At 30.6% G+C, this 19277-nt stretch overlaps 2 protein-coding genes across 11 annotated transcripts; one reads left to right on the top strand and one right to left on the bottom strand.

Annotated features, from left to right (window-relative positions):
- Positions 1 to 1175: 1175 nt before the first annotated feature.
- Positions 1176 to 18014, bottom strand: LOC122537532 (putative uncharacterized protein DDB_G0282133). 10 transcript variants are annotated; one of them, XM_043670766.1, is made up of 13 exons: positions 17702 to 18013; positions 6854 to 6978; positions 6650 to 6789; positions 6322 to 6451; positions 6021 to 6158; positions 5663 to 5839; positions 5310 to 5574; positions 5052 to 5186; positions 4195 to 4982; positions 3977 to 4125; positions 3354 to 3688; positions 3011 to 3280; positions 1176 to 2884 (listed from the first exon to the last, which is right to left on the bottom strand). In XM_043670766.1, the coding sequence occupies exons 2-13, from the start codon at positions 6968 to 6970 to the stop codon at positions 1518 to 1520; spliced, it is 4011 nt and encodes a 1336-aa protein (XP_043526701.1). In that variant the 5' UTR covers positions 6971 to 6978; positions 17702 to 18013; the 3' UTR covers positions 1176 to 1517. The 10 variants fall into 10 exon arrangements, with proteins under 10 accessions (XP_043526701.1, XP_043526702.1, XP_043526697.1 ...); XM_043670767.1 differs by having other exon boundaries at positions 5331 to 5574; XM_043670762.1 differs by having other exon boundaries at positions 4195 to 5186; positions 17702 to 18014.
- Positions 10997 to 16612, top strand: LOC122537535 (pickpocket protein 28-like). The gene is made up of 12 exons (XM_043670770.1): positions 10997 to 11383; positions 11714 to 11829; positions 11901 to 12017; positions 12300 to 12503; positions 12792 to 12912; positions 13110 to 13258; positions 13477 to 13681; positions 14177 to 14447; positions 14760 to 14883; positions 14960 to 15085; positions 15173 to 15264; positions 16262 to 16612. The coding sequence occupies exons 1-12, from the start codon at positions 11108 to 11110 to the stop codon at positions 16447 to 16449; spliced, it is 1989 nt and encodes a 662-aa protein (XP_043526705.1). The 5' UTR covers positions 10997 to 11107; the 3' UTR covers positions 16450 to 16612.
- Positions 18015 to 19277: the final 1263 nt, after the last annotated feature.

The following is a 19277-nucleotide window of genomic DNA, read 5'->3' as shown; positions in this document are numbered from 1 at the left end:
GTATTATTATGTGTAAAATAAAAAACAATTTCATTGCTAAATTTTTCTTTAGGTTTTTATCCTTTTTATACTTGATTTGAGGTACATAATTTAATTTGTACAATATATTAAATATATGATTTATCGTTTTCATTAACTTGATAATTAATTAAAAATAAGACATAACGTTTTATGCAGTTAAAAGCTGCATTTTATGTGTTTTATAAAAACTTATCTTGAATGGTAACAAACAAATTCTCGTGCAGTAAATCTTTCATTTGCTTATTACATAATAAATATGTATTAAAATGTATAAATTATATATTATACAATATTAATAATTTATACATTGAATAAACAATAGTATTATACTATTGATACTTTAAGAAATGTTTAAAAATAAATAATGTAATTATTTCAATTATTTATCTATTGCAAATGACTTATATTTTTAATAATTTTTACAACATTTACTAGACTTTTAATTTTACACATTTTATATATTCGAATTTACTGACTATCCATGAGCCACGATATAAAAATTTTATACACTAGGATTTATTATATATATATTAGATATCTAACCAAAGTTTCTTATAACTGAAGTTACGGATAAGTGACAGCATTAACAATAATTTTATTTGTTATTTATACATTATGTTACTGATCTGAAAGATGTGTGCTACTCCGTAATAATACATATTTACGGCATCAATTTCGAAATTGGACAGTATACAAAATATCTCTCCGATTCAATGTATAAATAATAACTTTATATTATAATCTTACGTTCATCGTAATGTAATAGCCAGTTTAAAATTCGACTTATATAACGAAAATTAACAATTTATAAGTGTAATTTATAAGTAAGACATTTAAATGAGATACATCATAAATTATACAAAGTAAACTCATTTTATAATACTTATATGATACTTATGTTAAATATGTAAGCTTGTTTTAAGCTCGAGAAAAATTAATATCTCATTAGAATATCTGATCTATTCATATAATTTAAACACTATTAATGTTAACAAAAATATATAAAAATTGTTATAGACATCACAGGTCCCAAGTATCGCTCTAATGTTGCAAGTGGGAAGAAAAATATCAAAAAAGTTTAGAGTTATTAACATTAAATTTACTGGGGTAAATTTTCTCTTTTCTTCAAACATTTAATGTATGAATTTTCTTCGTTTTCATTTAAATAGACAAATGCAGAAAATTACTTATGCAGAGAATCTTAACAAACACAAGATCAAATGATTCAAGAATAAATTCATTCAACGCAACATTTCAAACGCAGTTTTGTTATGTTACTTAAAATAGTACGTCGTTCTACAAATTGTACAAATCGATTCCGAATGTTCCAAGAATTATCGTACAAATCTCTGTTGTATATTGTAGGAACATTAACTTCAAATACATATGGTACGTGAACCAGAGATCGCAATATACTTCAATATATTTCAATTCTATCCGTTTTTAAAGTTCCGTTTTAAGTTCTTCATTATCTTCAATTCAGTTAGAATTATATTTTATAAAATTAGCTTTCCACCATTTGAAGCTCGAATCTGTGCGACCTGCTCAGGAGTCAAAATTAATTTGCTTCCGTTTGGTAGTGCTAAGGCATAATGGCTTCCAGTTTCGTTCACGACTACTACCAACTGCGTATTGGTATTCTGAGCTGGTGGTGTAGATTTGACAGGTGTTATAGAGATCCCTCCTTGATTCATACGTTGAAGTATTTGTGGAGGAATTCTGCTTTTCATTACTGTGACGTCCGATGTAACTGTTGGCTTTTGCCTAGTCTGCACGGTGTTTTTCTTAGGTATAGTCTTTGCCTTTTCCGCTTCAGTCTCAGGACTGGTTTTTTCTGTAATGATCATCTCAATTTCATCGTCGCTGTCGCTAAGAACGATTAAAGAAGTGGTTTTTTGACCGGTGTTTACCGGAGGTGTGTTTGATTTTCTCGGTTTCAACATTTTAACAGATGTGTTAGGAGTGCGCTGAACGTTTTTCACGACCCTGGGTCGAGCCGCGTTTCCTCTTACAGGTGTATTACTTTTCGTAACAGCTCCATTAAGATGTGGATAATTCTGTTTCGATGCAAGATACCTATTTTGCGAAGACTTAGTTACTGAAGTGGAATTAGAATGAACTGGAAACGTAGGATTCTCAGGAACATTCTGCGAAATAATCTGTTGATTTGTTGTAGCTATATATTGAGATTGAGGTTGAGTTGTCGTTACCATGTAAGGTACATAACTGGAATGATTGATAAACTGCTGCGGTGCTATCATTTGCGGTCCTTGGGGTTGAAATGGATGAGAAGGTACGAAATTATTCTGTGGATTCTGGATAATATAATTTTGTGCCCCTTGTACGTAATAACCTTGCTGAATTGGAGGTATGATACTCGAGACCATCGGACCAGACTGCACGATCGCATTTTGTGGAACGACGGTTGCAGAATTTGGTTGCATCACATAATAATTCATTGGATTCGGCTCAGTCTTCAGCATTACATAGTTAGAATTAACCGTGTAACTGCTATCAAAGCTCGGCGCAGAATCGTAAATAGGGCCTTCGTCTTTGATGTCCAGTTCAGAATGCACGCTCACGACATTTTCTACTTTGCAATTTACTCCCGTGAAAAGCACTGGTTCTTTAGAATTATTTACTACTACAGCCTCCTGGTTCTCTATCGTACTGTTGCTGTTAGAAGGTTCTGAGTTCGTCGGTATCTTTGGTTTGCATATTTGGATTTCTTTGATTTTAGGACTTTCCTTTTCATTACTAATCTTGTGAGGAGGAGTTAATTTTGATTCTGCCGCGTCTTGGAGAGCATCAATTTTGATACTTTGTAATTTGTGTTGAAAAGACTTCAATCTTCGATTGGCAGCTGTAATAGTATAATTTTCATTATGATTGTTTTATAATGTTTTTCAAAATCGGTTCAATTTTCAAGTATTTACTGAACTATCATTAAAATGTTAATCATAATAATTATTTATGTTGGAATGCTTACACGGACGTTTATTTTTCCGTTTGCGAGAGCTTGGTAGAATCCAATCTTGGTCTGAGTCCTCCTCTTCGTTCGCCCGATCATTAGCGTGTCTGACTTTCGGAGTAAGGTATGAAGTGGATGAACCTGTCTGTGCGCTGGGAGCCGCATACACGGCCTCAACGTCGGTCCATTCTTCCAGCTCGTTCTCCTCGATGTCGTCATCTGAATAAAGTTGTTCTGTGTATGATGAAATGCCTCGGGCTCGCAATACTCTTCGCGTTTGTTGTTCTGCTTTCATAATAAAAAATTAATCAATTATCATATTAAAACTAAATTATTTTGTTAATTGCTTTTATATCTCTACCTTCTTCGCTTGAATCTTCCTTCGTCTCTTCCTCAGTTCCTGCGTTTTCTTGACCGTTGCTTTTGTTTCTTTCAGACTGTTCTCTTTGTGTTTGGTTTTGTGAACTTTCATATTGAGATTCTTTGCACTCTGGATCGACGTTTTTACTACGTTCTGCGTTACTAATGCTTTCCTCTTCGTTGGGGACGTTTTGGAAGCTAGCTGAGGATATGGTAGATTGCGGTAACGTTTGTAACGTTGCGTCTCCGGAATTTGGCAACTGACAGCCCTGCGATCCAACAACCCACCAATTAGAGCCGAGACCCTCCCCAGATGAGTCCTGATCCTCCGCACTGCTACAACATACAACAACTTATCTATCATATACGCTCGACAATAAAAGCAACGTTACTGAAAGAATGTGGATGAGTTCCACTTTACGGATCAGATACAGATTGTAGCAAGTTCAAGAGGTTTCAGGCAAAATGAACCTTTTAATCTGGGAATATGAAAGATTGTGCAAATCCAGCACACATATATATTTTTCTATCTTTCAAAATTATTACTGTTAATTCCCAGATTAAATTTGTTGAGATGTAATGAATGTAAATGATATTGTTTAATTTAATACAAAGCATATATACCCTTCTTTAAAGTTAGTCCATTCCTTTTGAAGCTTTCCTCTAGCTCTCTTCGTCGAGTCTCGCAAAGCTGGTTCAATTTCTTCCAAAGAAGATAATAACTCTGTCATTCTTTTGACTAATTTTATTTCACATGGTGGTATTAGTTCAGTCTAAAGACATAAAAGGTCAGTCAAGAAAGAAATTATAAGAAAATGATTTTAAGTAAAATGATTACATACTTCGCCGTCAGTATCAATACTTGGATTGCTATTTTTTGAAAACGTAGAAATAAGGTCTCTTAATGAACTAACACTGTCAGCTACTAGTTGAAATTTTGAAACGCTAAGTTCCGAAAGCATCGCATTGAAATTCTCTGTTCTTTGTTTCCATCTTTCTAATTTTGAATGCCTCGATTTCCTAAGATTGTATTTAACCTCGCTGTTCTCGTCAAAAGAGAAATCATCGTCCATCGCTTCCTTTTGTAACATACTTCTTAATTCGCTCAGAGAAAGATCTTTATCGTTAGATACTGTTTCATCTTTACATGTCTGGTCCAACTGTTCGTTACTCAATTTTTGTTCTTTAATAAATCTTCCATTCCGTCTAGTAATTCTAGTTTCCATTTTTTCTTCGGAAAGGCTAGCATCATCTTCTTGCTTAAAAACGTGTGTTCTCGTCTCACTTAATTTTTCATCGTCGGATTTCGACGTAATAGATATTCGACGCGTCTCTCTAACATCACAAATGTTGTTTGAACTTTTATCATTTAGTTTCAAGTTTTCTCCACTGATAATTTCATTTAGCTTTTCATCATCTGTTTTGGAGATACTAGATAAGTTGTCAATAGTTCTTTCAACAGAATCGTTCCTATTTATATGTAGATCCATTGCATCTAAATATTGCTGCTTCGTTGAATTTAACTTCAATTTATCTTGCGAAACGTGTGTCAAAGACATGCCGTTGTCTTCTGCGCTTTTCTCTTCGCTAGTTCCCGATTTTAGGTCGTTCAAAAGTCCGTTGATTATGTCTATATTATATTTAATGTTATTACTATTATTAGAAAATCCCTTAAACATTTTTTGGGATGATCTCTTACCGGGAAGACCCCGAATAGAATTATTCGTATCATAACCATTCGAGTTTGTACTTTTACAACATGTTTTATCAGATGCAGTGCTTATTTCCGAACATTTCGACGAACTTCTCGATCTCTCCATGTTGATAGTTAGATCTAAGTTAATATTATTATTATTATTATTTTTATTATTATTATTACTACTACTACTACTACTACTACTACTATTATTATTATTACTACTACTACTATTAGTGTTATTACTGTTATTATTATTACTATTGCTATTATTGTTATTACTACAGGTGCTTGTACTACTAAAATTCGTGTCTTCGTTTGTCAACGAGCCTATTGCACTATCGCTACTGCACTTGCAGTCGTTCAGATGTTTTTCATCAGATTTACTTGTCTTTCTCCTCGATTTCGGAGGCAATCCGTTACTCCATCGGGATTTTCTTTTTCTATGTTTGGTCTTCTTTTTTATTAATTCATTTGAAACTAATACTTTGTTTTCTAATTCCGTCTTTTGTTTTGGTTTGATTGGCTAAAAGAAAAATAGTATAAAAGGATACATAAGAAACATAAGTAACACAGACAAAATTGAAGTAAAAATTCTCAGTGGATAACCTTACCTTCACTGTGGATAATATTTTATTATCGAGACAATGTCTATAAACTCTCAGATCACTTTTAAGAAATTGTGGAAAGTAAATATATCTTGCACCATAACGATCGGTACCTAGAACGGTTTCAAACTGATCTTCCATTGGTTGTTTAGCTACCTCTTCTTGCACAGTTTTTCTAGAGTGCTAAAAATTGTATTTTATATTTTTCACTGTTAAAATATTTACTAATTAAATTAAATTCGAGTTTATCGCAACGGTTTCATGTATCTTAAGTAATAGTGCAAAACTCTGAAATTTTTAATCTTTGGGATTTGATTTTTTTCATCATACGTAAAACTGCTTCTTTTTCTGTATTTTTGCATACCATGACTGTATCACAGACGGTTTTTAAAAGCCAAACTTTCTGTTTGAAAGTTAACTCCTCAAAATCCTTGCCATTTAGCAGAGGAGCGTCAGGGAAGATATTCCAGAATTCCGGCTCCACACCGATAGTTTCTAGAATCTAAAAACTTTCATTACATTTCTGATCGCTGTAATATAAAACATCCGTGTATGTAATTTAAATAAATGATAATATTTATACAGATGATTTGTATTATTTTGTAATAAGTGATGACACAGAAGTGACATCATTATCACGAAGCACACAGACGACATACACTTACCTTTACCGCATTCTGATGTTTAGCTTCGTACATTTTGAACCAGCTCTTCATCTTGTACGCAAGAATGTTTGTCCAGAATTCATATGGCATCGGTGGTATTTTCCTTAACTTTGCTTTGGTCATAGGAGAACTGTTATATTAATTAAAAACTTTCTTAATTTCACGAAAGTGAAAGTGATCAGCTTGATAAAAATACTTGGAATATTTGATATCTTATTTATTTTATCTAATACAATTTTATATAGAAAAGAAATACTAAACACGTTTCGATTTTTCTTTTTTAGTATCTTTTGCAAGTATCTACGAGTTTAGTTACACATTATTTTACCTCAACAATGATGTCATGATGTTTGCTAGCTGTTTGGAAGCTCTAGGTATCAAAAGCATACGTTCCATCTCGTACATGGACAAGTGAGGTATGTTCAGAGCTTCTTTTGCTAGATGAAGGAAATGGAATATCTGCGGAATCTGAAACGATTAAACGTTACAAAAGAGAATTTATAATTAGAATATAAGCAATAGAAATATGTACCTCCCACATGGATTCCATTTCGTTTCTTATTTCCTCTGGAAAAATATTCTCCTGTTCCCAGTCAACCATCGACTGTTCCTCTTCCTCCAACTTCCGTTTCTTATTCTTCTTCGACATTTCTGTAACTTAAATTAAGAAAAACGACATTTGAACCTAACTTTTACAAATATAACTAAATAACTCTTGAAAAATATCTAAATTTCTGCAAAAAATTTACTTTAACAAAATAAATATATTTTCTTAAAATAAGAATAATATAAAAATAATATAATATAATATAATAATATCTATTTTCTTAATATAGTTGAATACGCAAATTATTGGAGTCGATCGCGTGTCTTTGTTTATATCACTTGGTGCCAAAGTCACTCACTAACTTGACTTGTTGATGGATTTATTATTCAAGAAATTTAACTGTTTCTGCTTGATTCAGACAGGTAATTTTGTCTGAATAACTAATTGTAAGCTAACGACGGCTGAGTTCGCTTAGCTGAATACTGACTGTCCAATTGATTTAATTGAATAATCACTAACATGACTTACTGTGGATCCCTGACTAAAATCCCTGACTGGACTAATTACTAATTGTATTGGCTGATTGAACTGATGAATGAGTCAACTTGATCACTGAATTACAAGTCATTGATTGCGACTTGCCCAAAGTCCTCTTATATAAGATCTTTTAAGGAGTCATTTGCTAAAGGACTGAAAAATTATGTCATGGACATATCAAGACCAATCAAGAAATACGGGAGAGGTTTCTAAAATTTCTCATTACTGAGAGTAAGATTGACTTGCATGGGTTGACATTGGAAAATGTAGATCCCATTATCTTCTGGAAACTATCCAGTTGCCTGCACAATACTTTCAAGACACGGCAACTATTATACGAAAAAAATTCCTCGCACTCAAAACTAACTCATTGTCAGTTGTAAATTTTCTAAATTGTTTATACGTAAGGGATGCGAAAGATGTATAAATCTCTGAATCGTCCATGTTATAAATCGTTGGCCTTAACATTCTTATTAATTAAATTTTAAAATATTTTTAAACGGCATTATTTGTAAGAAAAGAAGAATTCACAAACGTTTTGACCATGTATTAGAGAAAGAAAAAGGAAGGAAGATGGAAAAATAAATATAATCAGGATTTCTATGCTAATTGTAAAATGACGCTGTTCTTATTTTACAATTATATAATATTGCATATTCAAAACTATTTGTGTCTTATTATCGTAGATGCACCATTAATTAGATAGAATCGTATGCAATTTGAAAAACTGCTACCATTTCGCAATCACTGTCATCTCTTACAACGTTTTTTAACACAAAGCAAACAACGATGACCTACTACCGACCAATGAATGTCAATGTAATTTTACATACAAGTGTAAGTACACTTCTCAACGTTGTGTATTACATTATCTATCCTTTAGATTAGGTCTCTTTCATACACCCCATAAAAGTTTCATGATGCTCGTTTTTCGTGCTTGAATGTCGAAGGTAATATTTGCACGATAACGCGAATAAATGTTGCTTAACCGTGAGTACGCTAGTTCCGCAAACATTTGCACTTCGCAATCAACAACAGAACGTTCCATCGTATAGATAATTGCTGTATACATTTTTCAAGTACGCAGTCGAATGATTACTATAAGATGCGATTATCGATTATCATAATTATATGCAAGGTAATTGTTTAAGTATAAATATTTTATTCGTTTGTGCTGCAACTACGTAAACGCCAGAAACTATTGCATAGAATATACGAAAATTTCATTTGACAATTCAATTTCAATCTACAGGATATTTTATAAATGATGATTATGCCTGATGTTTATAAACAGAAAATTCAAATAAACTGTTATTATTATTAGTTAGATATTTATGCAAAGTTATATTTTTAAAAATAGTTTTTAATGTGTTTAGAAAAATACATTCTAAAAACATGAAACGCTTAGTTTGAAAATGTTATAGGCATCTTTCAAATTTTTACGTATGTAAATTTCCTATAAATACTCATAAATATTCAGTCATTTTAAAAAAGAAAACGAAACAGAAAGTAAAAAATAAAGAAAAAAAAGAAGAAAAATAATTTATATTTCTGATGGATTCTATTTAAAATTCACGTTAATCTTTAACAAAGTCTTTTTTCAAGTCCGCATATATGTATAGTAATTTCTTATCGCTCCTTTCATTCTTATATCTAGAAGTTATAAGTTATAACTTATACAATAAATGGTCGCGTGCATAGTTGTTTAATATTAATTAGTCGATACTCTTCTTATAATTATTTTACTCTCAATAGCTAGTAAATGTAATTTTCACTCGCGTGAAAGGATCACCGATGCGCTTGTGACTTCCTTCTATCTTGCTAAAAAATCATACTCCATCAAGGTCATCTTTGCGATTTGATCTACGCAGAATTGATAACATTGATAAATATGTTCTTCGAATGGCCTTGTGTCTCGTTTCCATCATTGTGTAAGACGTAAGACTTCTCTTTTCAGGAAACGTTTAGAATAACATGTTCAGTATGACATAGAATTTATCATTCTTGTTATTTTTAATAATAATAAACTGAAAAAAATTAAGCAAATGAATATTATATGTATTATAACATAATTATAATATATGTAGTATATCATAATGTTGATTCATCATTTCAAATAAAAAGATGTAACTAATTGTTACATTGCGGATTTTTATGCATTTATAGGAAATTTACAAGGTGCACGAATGCACGTAGTGTTCTATAAAATATTTGAAGTATAATGCTTTACATTTAATAGCTTTATTTTTTAAATCATATTTATAAATTTGCATAGAAGTCCGCAGTCTACTAATTATAAAAACTAAAGACTAAATGTACAGTCTATACTAGTGAATAAAACTTTTGCTTTTACTAAGCTTTTTTAAAAATTCAAATTTTCAAAGTGTTCAAACTTTCTTTTATCTAGGAATTTTGAATTTAACCCATCAATTGATAACTTTTTCTTTTAAACTTTTAATTAACATATAACATGTTCCTAATATAAGAAGTAGTTCGTTAAAGTTTGAAAATCAATAAAAGGAAATTTCCACGAATGAAAGAATAAACGATGCTATGAAATTAAGACAAGTAAAAAGGAGAAAAACCACCCATAATGTTAAAAAAGAAAGCGAGTAAAAATTTCCACGAATCATATTCTCCATCACTCTTCAACCAAATTATACGATTTAGATCTTTCTTAGAGCACGATAAAAAAGTCATTTACAATTATCTGTGTCATCGCGTTGGTATTCACTAAAGACAACAGACAGCCATTGACACGTAAAGATCCTGTCCAAGCGAGTTAAAAGGATGTCCATGTTGGTGTCCACCCCCAGTAGGTTGACAGACATCTTTCATCGATACTTGGAAGGACCAACATCGTCAAGTTGACACACTTTCCGTCAGTCGGTCTAATTGCGCGAAAACATCGTCTGACAAGACAAAAAGCTCTTCATCACGAATTAAAAATTACATTTTTAGTATCACACTCATAGCGCTTGTAAACGGCTCTTGTGTCTTTTTCGTAGATTTGTCATCTTTTTTTCTAAATTCAAAAAAGTGGAGATCTTATTTTTCTCTTGGAAATAAAGTTTAACTTCTCCTTTTGTATTTTTAGGTAAATAATACTGATACTCTTGTGTATTCGTATTTATTTAGAAGGTGTTGGTCGAAAAGTAAAATGTGAAAAATCTTTTGAAATATCATGTCTTAGTCATGCTTTATTAGAGTGTATGTTATATCATTTTTATGAAGTGAGAACAGGGTGAGTCATTATGCTTTGTTTTTTTAAGGGACTGATGCAATTGTTTAAATGTTTCTTATGAATCAATATAATATTAATATAATTCTTTGTTTAAAAAAATACTACATACAAAATACAAAACAACATACAAAAAAAAAATATTTTCATAAAAAGTTCTACCCTTTTCTCAATTGACATTTTTTATGATTTTTAAAATTACTAGCATTTCTTTTTAAATAGAAACGTATTCTATTAATAAAAACCTCACATTCTTTATCGCGAACATGTTAAAGACTACTGATTAAATTCAGATATTAAGTAACGATAATCCAGTTTCATATCTTTTTTGAAACGGTTTTATTACATTATCAGACGAAGAAATTATGCCAAAAATTGAAGGAATTTATACTCAAAAGTTGAGAATTGATGATAAATTGTTGAGAATGTGAATTTTTTGTAATAACGAAGCATAAAGCAATATGGATAGTAATCGGACAATCCAGACTATCGATGCAATGCCGATAAAGCTGTACTATCGGCAATATTCGAAATCAGAGGATGAGGACAAGGTAGAACCGATCGAAACCGCTTACAGGACAATCGACACGGCGACGTTGAATTATTTGAAGAATCACGATCCCAATATACCTTACCCAATTAACACTGTACATCTGCAGAACCCGTACAAACATCCTCTAAAATTCGAAGGATACGCTACTGGAGAGATTTTCAAAGTTCGACCAGCTTCGTTCAAGGTAATGTAATCACAGTGGAACTTCACTAGAGTAAAATTTTAGTTAATTGAACTTCTTATTGGGAGACCGATTCTATTTATCTGGAACATCAATTTCTATTATTTACGAGAAATAAAATCGATTAGAATTTTGTTAAAATCCTGTTTTTTAATATTATAATTATATTTATAAATTTTAAAATTTGTTAAAAATTTATATGTATATGTTTCTGTATTGTTTTGTGGATTATTTTATTAACGAGGAATTGATATTTTTCCTTAATGCACAACAGTTGTTCTTTTGTGTGAAGTAAGAATTTTCTATAAATCTTCTCTTTTGTGCAAATTAAAGATTATGTACCGCTCGAAGGATACAACGTTGAGGTCCAGATACAATAAGAACAAATTTATCAAAAAAGAAAGCCCTTTGACGCAACATTACGATTATGATGATGATAAGGGTATAAGGTAATAATAGTACATTATGATGTTATAATATATCTCAGAAATGAAAATATTTTAATATTTTTCCGATTTAGTAAAAATGAAAATCAACGATGGACGAAGCTTACGAATATTATGAAACAATACTGTATGAATAGTACTCTTCATGGTTTGCGTTATGTGGGAGACTCGAGCTTATCTATTGTCGAAAGGTAACTTTTTGCATTTGAATTAATTGTTAACCATGTTATTTAATACGCGAACAAATTTTTAAAATCGAAATAAAAAGAAAAATTTGTATTTTCTAGTTAAATATTGGATTTTGAAATATTCTACAATAATTTAATTTTTAATTTTAAATATGATTATTTAAGTATTTTGTCCAACTTGTTTTGTCCATTATTCATTAAAATGTCACAATTTTTCGAATGTTGAGAAGATTCAAATATTTATTAGATTACACAATTGAAAAATTAATTAATACCTCTTTACAGAATCTTCTGGATAATTTCCTTTACATTAGCGGTCTTAACAGCCGCTTATTATATATGGTTTCTATATCAAAGGTGGGTCTCGACACCCATTATTATCGCTCTCAGTCCAGAATCAGTATCCCTGGATCAGTTTCCGTTCCCTTCGGTTACCATTTGTAACATGAATAATGTGAAAAAGAGCGAGGCAACTCGCATAAATGCTGGGTGAGTTGTTTTCGAGCAACGTTGTTTTATAAAATTCTAACAGAAAATAAAAATAAAAGAAAAGATATATAAAAAAAAGATATGTATAAAAGATAAAAGAAAAAATAAAGATAAAAAAAATAAATTTAAAAAAAAATCCATATTTTACTAAAATTTTTTGATAATAAAATTTGTACATTTTAATTAAGATTTAAATAATGAATTTTCGATTTTGTATTCTATTGAAATATCGTTGAAAGATATAAATTAGAAGGAAGATTTATTGCAATGAATAATATTTAATAACAGGAACGATACACGAAAGAAACTATTATTGGACGATATGTGCAGTATTGAGAATAGCTCGACTCTCAATCGAGTCAATGAAAACACGATAACTTGGGACAACATCCTTCATTTCATGGTCAATGTATGTAACATACAGTGAATTGCACATATGGTTTATAAGAATCTCATGATAGTAATGATAGATCTTATTCCTCAAATTTATTTGTTTTGTGATTTCGAAGTGTTTTGATTTCATTTTGCGAATTATACATACATATATATATATATATAAATTAAGCACTTATTCAAGATATTTACCTCATTACATATTTACAATAGGTGTCACAATCTTGCACAGAGATGCTACATTTGTGTAAATGGAATGGGAATGTTACTGATTGCGAGAAAATTTTTAATCCCACTCTGACAGACGAAGGAATGTGTTGTAATTTCAACTCCGTTGAGAGGAAATACTTGTTTTACAACCCGTAAGTAAATTGCAGAAATAATAATTTTCATTCAAAATTAAAATTTTTCTTTGCATTTGATCATTTCATTCCAATAATTTAATCAAATCCTTTATGATCTTCTATAATTTTTAAAACTCTTCTGTTATACCGATTTTTTTAAGGATCCTTTTATAAATTTAGATTGCATATTTGTGTTTGATGATGTTCCCTCCATTCCCAATAAACTGAATTTGCAGACGTGACTGGTCTGACATCAATATGACGTTTCCATTCAATAATAGCATCGACTGGAATCCCGAAACCGGATACGACGAAGACGTACCGCCAGATTCCCTTCCATGGAGACCGTATGGTGCTGGACAATTCTATGGTCTGACTCTGGTTCTTGATGTAGATATGGATGAATACTACTGTTCGTCCACCGCTAGCGTTGGTTTCAAGGTATACTATATCTCAAATCATGAAATTGATCTGGATATTTTAGTCTTATAAATACTATCCATTATACTAATTTACCAATTGTTATAGTTGATCAATTTGTCATTATCTGCTACTAATTGCTACTAGTTGCTCAACAATTACTATGATCTAAAACTATATCATAACTAATGTAACGTTTAAAAATTTCTACTATTTTGACATTATATATAACAAATGTATATGTGAAATGTATAATAAAGATAAAAATAAGAATATCTTGAAAACAAATATTTGTTGATAAAATAAATTTTTTGGAATTTTTTTTTTGAAGTATATTCAGTTGTCTTTTTCGTTTTGGTGACTTTTTTGCATTTTCGGCAAGTTTTTGTGATTTCCGTCAAAAATGGATATGATATTCGCATTCAACACGTCAAAACGAATAGAATGATGTATCATACGTGCTATGTAAGATTGATGGAAGCAACGATGAAGTTCACCTCAGTAATGTTTTTACAGATGTTGCTGCATAATCCGGTGGAAACACCAAAGATCGCCGAATTTGCGTTCACTCTCACTCCGGGTGAAGAGACTAGAGTAATCGTAGCGCCCAGAATATCAGCCGCCAGCAAGTCAATAATTAACATCCCTCTGAAAAAGAGGAAGTGCTTCTTCACTTCTGAGAGGAAGTTACGTTACTACAGGACCTATACACAAAGGAACTGCGTCCTCGAGTGCGAAGCGAACTTCACACAGAAGAACTGTCATTGTGTCCAGTATTACATGCCCAGTAATTTTTTTTATGAATCTTTTCTAGTAATTGAAATGATGATCAATCGCCAAACATTTGTTTACTATTCAATTTTATAGTTACTTAATTATTATTCTACCTTCGAAGCTAAATAATTAAGGATTATTTCTCAGAATGTTTCTTTACTATGTCAGATTTTAATGAGCTTCTAAATTACTCTCTACCAAAATTGAATATTAATAATCCCCTTGATCTTATTCTAGCAATTTTTTTCACTACTTTAAAAAGGCAAACAAAGTTAATCCTATATCTAGATTTTAGCCATCAAATGGATTTATTGTTTGTTCCTAGAATCTTCCAACACACAAATCTGTGAGAAGAAAGATGACAACTGCGCAACAAAAGCTCGCAGAGCAATGGAAATGAAACTTTACGATGACAATATAGTAGTAGGCAACTTAAATGTCTCTGAAACGTGAGTGATTACATAGATTCTTTAACCAGAAGATTTTATTGAAACAAAAATCGAAATCAACTTCTATCTTTCACAGACCCAGTTGTAATTGTTATCCGGGATGCTTCGAGATCGGTTACAACGTAGAAATCTCACAAAGCAAATTGGTGCCTACTTTCATCATTCCTGACGTCTACGTGAAGAAAAATAAAGACTATTTCGCGTAATTCTATTTGTTCCTTTGATTTAAGACAATTCATATTGTTAATTAATCAATGATAATGATTGAAATGACTTTTCTTTTCACTAGTAAAAACATGGCGGTGGTTCACCTGTTTTTCGTCGATTCTCAATTCACGAAGTATATGAAAAACGAATTGTTTGGTTTCACAGAATTTCTATGTAAGTATGTTTCAATCTTTTTTTTTTTTTTTTAGTGTAATATAGTCTGTCTTACAAGAACGTACTGGCGATATCTCTGAAAAAATTGGTGTATTTCTTGCAAATATACCAGTATGTTCTTGTCAGATAGACTTATATGTCATTCATAATAGTGAAGCTTTTAATTAAACTGACGATCAAAATGCTGACTGGGTCTAAACACTAGAGGGCTTTCCAGCGTTATCTATTCGCATGTTTCTATCTAATCCTCTCTCGTTAGTTCACGTGAATCTCTTGGGTTTAGTTCCAGTATCGATCGTACTGTATAAACTTTGTAATATTAGAAATTTGTTATGATAATAGCAATTTAACAATATAAAAATATAATTAACAAAGAGAATAAACAAAATAATTAATAAATGTTTTTTATATTGTCAACTGTTATAAATGAAAGACAACAAATAATATAACCGTGCAAAATGATGCCTTTCAAATATTTTCTTCGCATTTGTTCCATTTTGTTCTCTATCGCTTTAGCAATATTTAATATTTAACACAACATGATTATTATAATATATTCAAGCTTTAGCAAAAAACTTCATTAATGTTTGAAGGTATTAAAATAGAATAATATAGTGACACTAAAATAGAACTGCCACGTCAATCATGCGCTTCATAGAGTAATACGAATCAATTAAAAAATCGAAAACGAAAAGCAATGAAAATGGAATAATATAAAAATAATATTTAATATTTTTTAAATTTTCAGCTATATTAAAAAAAAATACTAATTATAATTTGAACGAATTTGCTTTTCATAATCTTAAATTCGACAGAATGTTTAAAAGTTGCGGTTGAACAGATGTGGCATACATAAAATGTTCTTCAGTCGTTCAGAACTCTAATGAAGTTGTTAAGTACTACGAAGTAGCGAAATGTGACAAAAGCATATAATTCATAATTGTAAGAAACTATTGAAAAGCTCAAGGATCTAATTTAAACAATCATTTGTGCACAGCTAGCACCGGTGGCTTGTTGGGCCTCTTCATGGGCTTTAGTTTCCTCTCTTTGGTGGAAATTGTGTATTTCGTGACATTACGGCTTTGGTGTCGCGTGTACAAAAGCAGGCACGCTCCTCGTGACAATATTCTTCACGTGCAACCATTCGATTCGAGTACTAACCTCGTTTACCCTTTTGTACAATGACTTACTTCGACTCTTTTATTTTGAAAAAAAAAAGATTATTGTCATTAGTGTGTAGATGCATGTTTGATTCATGAAAAATACACGATATTACATAACTTGTATGATGAATTTCTAAAAATGTACTTGCAAAGAATATATTTAAATATATAATGTGATTCTCATAACTGACGTATCCAATTGCATTGTTTCATCATTATTCAAGATTTCTATTGTTCCATATGTAGTACGAATTAATAACTAACTGAAGTAATGTTTCACACAAATAAGATTATAAATATAATTCTTAATTTTCCAATACACTAAAATAATTTAATAGATTTCAAATTATATTTCAATTGTATATCAAATTATATATCAAATTATCTAAAATTTTCAGGAATTATATTAATATAACTTAATTTTGTAGACAAAATGGGTTGAATATAATATAAAATTTCTCTTCCTCTAGTAAATATATAAAATGCATAAGATGTTACTAATATAACAAACTAAATAATTTATTAATATAATTTCTGAAACATGTATATTCATATACATTTATAATTATGTTATAAATTCATATTGAAGAATGATATGTATAAATACATATAACATATTAATCATTACAAAATTTTGATGAATTTGAAAAAAAAATATTTACAGCTGTGTTTACAAATGCTTTCATAAGTATTTACCAGTTTTCTTATGTGTTTATATGTGAATTGGCGAGATATATGTATATGAATTGGTTCGTACACGTTACGATAATTCGTAAATATATACATACACGTTTATATCTTAATTTCAAATTAAATTTTGAAATTATATATGAAAGTGATTCTAACTTCGGTAACAATAATTTCTAGCTTTATGTTATTAGTGTAAATAACCACTATTAATCATAGTGTGTTTAAAGTAAACAGTACTTTGTATGTGTTGAGTTTTATATTAAACTTTTATAATAGAATAAAAAGAGCAATAAAGATAATTATGTTGCATGAGCTTCACTATAATTGATCTAGTCATTTTATAAATACCTTCGCGACATTGTACATATATGCCACACGAGGTAACTACCATACTGTGTTATAAACAATTACAACTTGTCATCGCAATATAATAATTAAAACACGTAACAAATTAAAAATATCAGATTTTTACTTACTTATAACAGTATAAAGTTAATTGTCACTTTTCTAAATTATTTACTATTGAGTTTAGAAAATCATAGCAATGTTATTTCGAAAGATAGATATCTTGTGAAATAACTTACCTTTGGCGTTAGACTCTCAATGAAATTTTAACCGTAGTCGGGTAACATCCTCGGGAATATGTTAACGTGATGACAAGATGCTATGGTAATTCGAAAGTGGTTGCACTGCACAAATCTCGAACACTTAATCACTAAACAGAACTCGATATTCTCCACGACGCCATGTTTATTCAACTACGACACGGGCGTGACTAAATTCACTCACCGTCATAGCTAGTGTCACGTCGTTCATCGAACTGTTTGCGCATGAGCGTTACGATCCGCGCGAACTTTCAAACTTCCCCATTTTTCAAATTATTTATCTTCATTCAATTGTCGATTTTACTGAATTTAATTATTAGTAAACATAAAATATTATAAAATCTCCCGAAGTTCAACATTAAAAGTGTGTGTGCGTGCGTGCGTGTGTGTGAAATTATAATCTGAAAAAATAAATGAACATTGCAATGAATAAAAATAAAATTTTCAAGAATATATAAAAATTTTCTTGGTTGAATAAAAGCAATCGATTATTAAAATTATTGTAATCCAGGCGTATTAAACTTTGCACACGCCATCTACTGAATAAAATTGACGTAAATCTTCAAAAATGAAAATGTCCCGTGGACATCATTTATTATTATACCTAAAGTCTGATATAATCGTGCGCTAACTTTTTAATCGGTACGGTTCTTATCTAGGCAATAATCAATATGATACATGTTACATTCAAAATTATAATTCTAGTTATATTGACAGCAGACTAATCTAAAGTGACAATCTTTTTTTCCTTTATGACTGTTTTTTTCATACAAAACGGTGTTCAAGCGTGTACACGTAATTATTGCGTACACGCGCATTTCACAAGTTTTTTCATAGTGGCTTTATCCACCGCACAATATTTTTATCGTATATTGTTTAGTTTCATTTTATAAATGATCCTTTTTTTTTCCTTTCAATATCGTTCAAAATTAAAGAAGAATAAAGAATGTTTAAGTTCTTTTTTCTCACAATATCAGACAGTTTTAAAAACAAAAACTCGTATAGAAATCGAAGCCAAAGGAAAACGAAAGATTGAAACTTAGTTTTAAAAGAGCGCATCGTGGAATACAATTCGCTTCATCTATAACATGTTACATGATAAAAGTAAAATCTTTTTTCTTTTTTAATTACAATTCTCTTTATCCGGCATTCTCACGTGGCGGATGGCAAAAATACCGAGATTGATCGTTCGTCATTTACAATATTCATGGAACAAAATATTCCCGATATTCTTACGAATTCGACGATGAGTATACCGACGAATCATTAAGATCCTTTGTGAAAAAGACCAAAATAATTCATCTTTCTTGATCATCGTAATCATATCGTTATCACCATCCTCATTATCATTCTCATCAGCATCATCATCAGTATCATTATCATCATCTTACAATTTTATATATAACTTTACACTCCTACTATAGTTTAGCTTATTAGAAAGTGCGTAGATTTTCAAAAATTTTTTTTACAATGGCAAATGAAAAAATATCTCGATAGATACCCAGAAAATAAATTATTACGTTAAATATACAGTCTCATGTCGTGTTTACCAATG

The sequence above is a fragment of the Frieseomelitta varia genome, unplaced genomic scaffold (assembly GCF_011392965.1).
Source record: "Frieseomelitta varia isolate USP_RPSP 00005682 unplaced genomic scaffold, Fvar_1.2 scaffold_912, whole genome shotgun sequence".
In the NCBI taxonomy this organism is placed as follows: domain Eukaryota; kingdom Metazoa; phylum Arthropoda; class Insecta; order Hymenoptera; family Apidae; genus Frieseomelitta; species Frieseomelitta varia.
This window is presented reverse-complemented; position numbering and strand designations above follow the sequence as displayed.

Bases quoted from the DNA above. Each gene is read 5' to 3' on its own strand.
- LOC122537532 (XM_043670758.1), bottom strand. From the start codon at position 6,970: ATGTCGAAGAAGAATAAGAAACGGAAGTTGGAGGAAGAGGAACAGTCG. The intron at 4,126-4,194 runs GTATGTAATCAT...TTATGTCTTTAG, and splicing joins GTATTGATACTGACGGCGAA to ACTGAACTAATACCACCATG. The intron at 3,278-3,353 runs GTAGAGATATAA...TTATGAAAGCAG, and splicing joins GGAAGATTCAAGCGAAGAAG to AACAACAAACGCGAAGAGTA.
- LOC122537535 (XM_043670770.1), top strand. From the start codon at position 11,108: ATGGATAGTAATCGGACAATCCAGACTATCGATGCAATGCCGATAAAG. The intron at 12,913-13,109 runs GTATGTAACATA...TATTTACAATAG, and splicing joins TCCTTCATTTCATGGTCAAT to GTGTCACAATCTTGCACAGA. The intron at 14,448-14,759 runs GTAATTTTTTTT...GTTTGTTCCTAG, and splicing joins TGTCCAGTATTACATGCCCA to AATCTTCCAACACACAAATC.